Source organism: Castanea sativa, chromosome 6 (genome assembly GCF_040712315.1).
Source record: "Castanea sativa cultivar Marrone di Chiusa Pesio chromosome 6, ASM4071231v1".
Taxonomy (NCBI): domain Eukaryota; kingdom Viridiplantae; phylum Streptophyta; class Magnoliopsida; order Fagales; family Fagaceae; genus Castanea; species Castanea sativa.
The window spans coordinates 59913938-59920160 of NC_134018.1; the positions used below are offsets into that span (position 1 = coordinate 59913938).

The 6223-nt window shown below is 32.2% G+C and overlaps 1 protein-coding gene across 1 annotated transcript; it reads right to left on the bottom strand.

Annotated features, from left to right (window-relative positions):
• Nucleotides 1–5037: 5037 nt before the first annotated feature.
• On the bottom strand, nt 5038–5908 carry LOC142638620 (ethylene-responsive transcription factor ERF023). Its single transcript, XM_075812667.1, has one exon. It carries the CDS (start codon nt 5879–5881, stop codon nt 5279–5281), a length of 603 nt encoding a protein of 200 aa, XP_075668782.1. The 5' UTR covers nt 5882–5908; the 3' UTR covers nt 5038–5278.
• Between the last annotated feature and the right edge of the window lie 315 nt (nt 5909–6223).

A 6223-nucleotide genomic window follows, 5' to 3' on the forward strand; every position in this document is an offset into this window, starting at 1 on the left:
AAGGCATGGATTAGTAGGAGCGTGTCCTATTTTGTAGGCATTTTAAATAGAGTTGAAGATAGATTTTTAGCAAATTGTCCTTAAATTTTTTCCCTGTTAAACATAAAACTTATGGGTATTTCTGAATCACATAAAAGTCCAGTATAAAGAGGGGAATCCTCTTATAAACAGTATAGATAAAAAAAATATCAATAATACACATAAATGAGAAGTGATAAAAACTTGCCCTTCAACTTAATGCACGTTTGGTACATTAAATGAAGATTACGACATGAATAATAATTGTTATGCCTATATGAAGTTTTGTTTATTTAAAAATATATTAATTTTAAAAAATTATTAAACCTAGAAATAGTTATTACAACCATTTTTAAAGAAGAATAATTATTTATTATTTTAATGAATAATTTTATTAAGAATAATTATTTCTTATAATGAAAACATAGTCAAACTAACGAAAGAACAAAAAAATATGCCTGAGTTTCAACTAGAGATCGGAGATTGAATGCTAGCTGGCTCATTATTCTTGTTGAGAGCAGCACGTCTTGTCAAACCATTTTTTTTATGCTTCTTTGTCGGTTGAATTTTAATATCCCTGCTGGAAACGCGTGGTCATTGTCGTGGCTTGATTGCTCCAATAGAGGAGAAAAGAATTAAGTTTGATGAACTATATAATGGTAAGTGCAGCTATAACATTCACAAATCACAATCACGACAGTGATGATCCTTAGTTCTCTTATATACAACATTACTCCTGGGCCTCATGGTCCAATCAAGCAAGTGTATCCTCATTTGAGTGTAATACATCATGTTCTTGCGGGCCTCTGTTTGTACAGCTGATTTAATTAGTGATGTAACTTTTACATGACAGTATGATTAACTTTAGGATGACAAAAATGTTGATCCATCCTTTCGTACTACTCTTGGCCCTGTGCAGATTTTCCTCCACGTGGATTATCACCGTTTAAAGAAGTGACGGGACAGAAACGAAACGTTTATAATTCAAACCCGTCTTGTCCTATTATCGTCCTTGATTACCGTTCAAATAGGTGATGAAATAAAAATTAACGAAGCACCTATGATCCAAACTCATCTTGTTCCATTGTCATCCTTAGATAACTTGCTCTTCTTGTATCAACAGTTGTGATTGCAATGACTATATTAATTTATTAAACCTCGTAATAGAATATTAAGAAAAACTATAAGAAATGTTGCAATTACATAAGTCAACCTTTCAAGATCCAGTTCTTCTATACATATATATTGTTTGCCTTTTTCCTGTACTTCTATTCTCTGGATTGCTATTAGTCCACCGTGACAGAAATAATCTCTTGGCACTATATATAACCACCTCTCCTTTTCATCGAGAAGTTTCTATTCAATAGAGTGTCACAACTTTGCAGCTGAAAACTCAAACTTTATTCAATTCACTCTCTTTCAATTGCTATATCCAAACTCATCTTGTTCCATTGTCATCCTTAGATAACTTGCTCTTCTTGCATCAACAGTTGTGATTGCAATGACTATATTAATTTATTAAACCTCGTAATAGAATATTAAGAAAAACTTTAAGAAATGTTGCAATTACATAGGTCAACCTTTCAAGATCCAGTTCTTCTATGCATATATATTTTTTGCCTTGTTCCTGTACTTCTATTCTCTGGATTGCTATTAGTCCACCGTGACAGAAATAATCTCTTGGCACTATATATAACTACCTCTCCTTTTCATCGAGAAGTTTCTATTCAATAGAGTGTCACAACTTTGCAGCTGAAAACTCAAACTTTATTCAATTCACTCTCTTTCAATTGCTATATTACTCTTAAGATACTAAAATTGAAAAATAAATGAAAGATAGATTTGTTAAAGTGGTGGTTTTGCTTGAACAATCATATTCTCATAATATGAAGAGGAAGTAAATTTTGTTTTAGCTATATAATACTACACAAGAGAATGGGATAAGCTCCCATCCCATTTTTAAATCTTTTAATTCTTTTTATTTTTAGTTAGATGTGACTTATGAAACATGTGATATTTATTTGATTTTATGTAGTTTTATATGGATTATTTTTAATATTAAGGAGATATTTTTACAACAGCTTGTGTTAACCAACAGCCACTTCCCTTAGTCTAAATACTTTCACATAATTGTAGACCTTGGGTATAGTTTTCAAACTTTACACATGACATCCCATATGAATTTTTTTATGGTATAAATAAATGTCTCCATGTCTATTTAAATGATGTTTCGAAATTTAAATGGATGATAATTTCACGAGACCAATTTTTGATTATTGGTCAATTTTATATTAAATAAAGCATTCTCACTCTCCATTATTCAAATAAAATGCATATATTTGAATTTCTTCTTTGTTTTTTCTAGAAAAAAAAAAGAATTTCTTTTTGTGGTTGTACCCGACCATTTTTCTACAAAAAAAAAAAACTTTTTAAGCAAATGGGTTTTATTTTTATTTTTATTTTTTTTTAAGAAACAAATTGTTAGTCGTCCAATTAATATTAGGTAAATATATCAATTATTACATGAGTTATTAAAATCCAGCTCATACGTATAAAATAAAAAATATCTAGTTCTTAAAATTAGGGTTCTATGGTCCACAAGAATTGCAATCTCATTCAATGAGAGGGGCCAATGACAAAAATGACCAATCTATAGGTTTAGAAAAGCAAACTTAGGTAAACCAAGAAACAATTTATAATGTCAAGAATTTTGTAACTCAATAAGCACTTTTTAATATTTTTAATAAAGATATTCAAGATTCAAATATCTCATTCTCCATTATAGCTATCGACTTATATAAAAAAATTATCATGTGCCCTCACTCCTTTTCTTTTACTATATATATATATATAAACTAAATTAATTTCTTGAAAAAAAATTATTCATAAATTATGATTATATAAAATTAACTAATTATTCACTAACATTGGTGTGCTCCTCAATTTGTCATGTGATTCTATGGTGGGTCTCACATACCTTCTCAAGGCCAAGATTGGGAATAAAACTAGTTGGGTTCAACCTTCAAATTTTCAGATATTTCATGGTGGTATAGACTATAGAGTGTTTTGAGCATTTTGAATAGCGATTTTTTTTTTTAATCCTTTTCACCCTCAAATCATACATCATCGTGACGACTCGTGATATGCTATAATTTGAGTCAAGTGTCAGTCAAGTTAATTCTATAGCCTTGAAGTTGATTGTCCATCAAGTTTGACTAGAGTTTCATAGTAATCGAATTCACTTTGAACAACTCGAAACAAATTGTCTTTCTAGTAAGAATCTAGCTTATACCATACCATTGTAAAGATATCTTGACATACTCCATTTGGGATCAAGATTTGAAGCAAACCAACCTGAATCAACTAGTTCGATGCCTATAAGGTTGGAGACTGATTTTTTATTACTATTATTTTTAAAATTTCATGATTTTCGAGGCTTCGTAAGACAACTCGAAATCGATTCTCTTTACTATTTTACTTAATTCAGATGAATAAGGGAAAAGAAAAAATTTCACCACTAATTCCTGATAACAAAAATGACATTATTTTAGATTTTCCAGAGTTAGAAAATTATTGACACTGAATAAAAAACCATAAACTTTTTCATCTCACATGGAGGATCTCACTACAAATTTTCATTGTAAAATCCAATATTATGTGAGAGGATGGAATTGATATCACATTATTGTATAATTTCTCTCTTAAAACTAAGGGCCCGTTTGGATTGAGAAGGAAGTAAGAGGAGGAAAGTAGAGTACAGTAAAAATATCTCAAAATTAGTCTATTTTCAACCAATTTTATTCTATTCTCACTTTTTCTTCCTTCAATCTAAACGGGTCCTAAACTTTTTTTTTTTTTTTTTGATCTCATCTTTTTAAAAGAAAAAAAAAAGAAAAAAGAAAAAAGAAAAAAGAAAAAAGAAAGGAGAAGAACATATGACGGAAGCCCTGTTTGGATCTTCCTTGAAAATGTTTGCCCAAATTTGCTTTCTATAACGTTCGTGACATGGGACGTATGTATATGTTCTTACGAGAAAATTACATGGCTGGTACTAAACCTACTCATTGCTACAAATGATAGTTAAACACTAAAGAAAAGGTCAAGTCCGTGAAAGTTGCAAGTTGTAACAAATCCTTTTCTTTCCTCTATATATCCTCTCTCTCTCTCTCTATATATATATATACATACATACATGTTATTAATTAGCCAATAATTTTATACACAAATTATAAGATGTCATATCATAATCTTCTATGTTCAAATGTACCATCAAAGGCATCACAACACGTTAATGTAATTAAGTATTGACTTTATGAAGGTGATCTCAATTAGACTCAAGAATATATATAGGTTTTCCTTGAGATATACCTATCTTAGTCAACTAATAGAGTATGTAAAAACGTTTATCATGAGTCATGACAAGGAAGATAAAATTGCTTACCAGGGGGAAAAAAAAACGATAATGATGTATGAACTTAACTGGTAAATGCGTTTGGTAGTTGTACAACTATTGCACTTTGGCTTTACACGCACGGACTGCAACAACTCTCTCTCTCTCTCTCTCTTTCTTTGTCTCTCTCTCTCAAAGCGTTTTTTATTGGGGAAAGTTTAGAATTACAAAAATTTTCTCAACATTTTGCCACAATTTTGAATTGTGACCAAAAAAAAAAAACATTTTAGAATAATTTGTAGTTCAAAAACTACCCTTTTTACCATATTTTTGTGCAGCTAGTTAATCATAACAGTGAAAAAGAAATTTAAATTCCATTACTTTTTATTATTATTTATTTTCCACCTTATTTTGAGCAGTGAATTTTGATTGGTCCACTTTCACTTGTACATAGTTTTATCAACCACACCCTATCATCTTATTATTAGCTGTGGAATTAATTGAACAATAGATTTATTGATATAAATATATATATTTTTAGACATATTTGAGCACCTAATTCCTTTATGAAACAATCTCTACAGTTTATCTGTAAAACATATACTATCGATTTTGAGAGAAGAGGGAGGGACACAAATCTCAACAGCTTCAAACCCATCAAAGCAAGCTCAAATTAGTGCACTAGAATGCTCAAAATTAATAAAGGTACTTGTGATAATAAACCCTTTTCTAACATATAAGTACGTACATATATATCTAAAAGTAGAAATAACAACAACAAAAAAAACAAAGAAGAAGATAAAAAAAAAACACACACACACGCACATAAATATACGAACCCTACCAACAGTACATTAGCGTCAACAAGATTCAGAGGCACGCCATAAATGGTTGTGCAACAAAGTCTCCATCAGGCCACGTGGAACCATCACCGGTAAACGACCACCCACACGACCCAGAAATCATGAGCTCCGGCAATTCAATCTCGGCCCAGAAATCATCGGCATCCGAAGACACGACGTGGCTCTTCTTGTTCTTAATAATGTTCTTCTTCTTAGTTATCTCCGAGGCCATCATGTGCGCTGCTTTGGTTGCCGCCGCCTGAATATCTCTGGCCGTACACGTGGACGGCCTCGGCAAGTGCTCGACCTCGTCGGGGAAATTGAGCTGCGCCTTTCGACCCTTTAAGCAGTAGGCGGCGACGTCGTATGCCTTGGCTGCCATTTCTGGGATTGGGAAAGAGCCGAGCCAAATGCGTGATTTTTTGCGGGGCTCTCTTATTTCGGACACCCATTTGCCCCACCTTCGCTTCCGAACGCCGCGGTACACGGGGTGTCGTGTACCGCTGCGTTCGCTTTGAGGAGAGGTGGGGCTTGTGGTGGTAGTGGTGGTGGTGGTGGTAGTAGTAGTAGTAGAAGTGGTGATGGTGGTGGTGGTGGTGGTGTCATCTTCAGTGTATGGTAGTTGCTCCATTTACATTAGGAGCCGTTGGCTTTGAGTGTGTCAAATGACGTTTTATAGTAATTTGCTTTGTAATAGACGTAAGAAGAGGTAGTAAGATTGATTGGGTTAGTGTGATTTTACTGATATGCCCTTGTGTTAGAATTGATATTTGGGCGTAATACATACGCTGATTTACACACACATACTACAATTAATATCATATTGATAATGTCAGAAATATCATATAATCGTGTTTTGATATTACCATTTTACAACTAAATTATGTTTTTCTTACAACGATAAGAACTGCATAATATAATGAAAAATTATGGTGTCATAAATTAGTGTATAATTTTGTATACAACTTGTTTA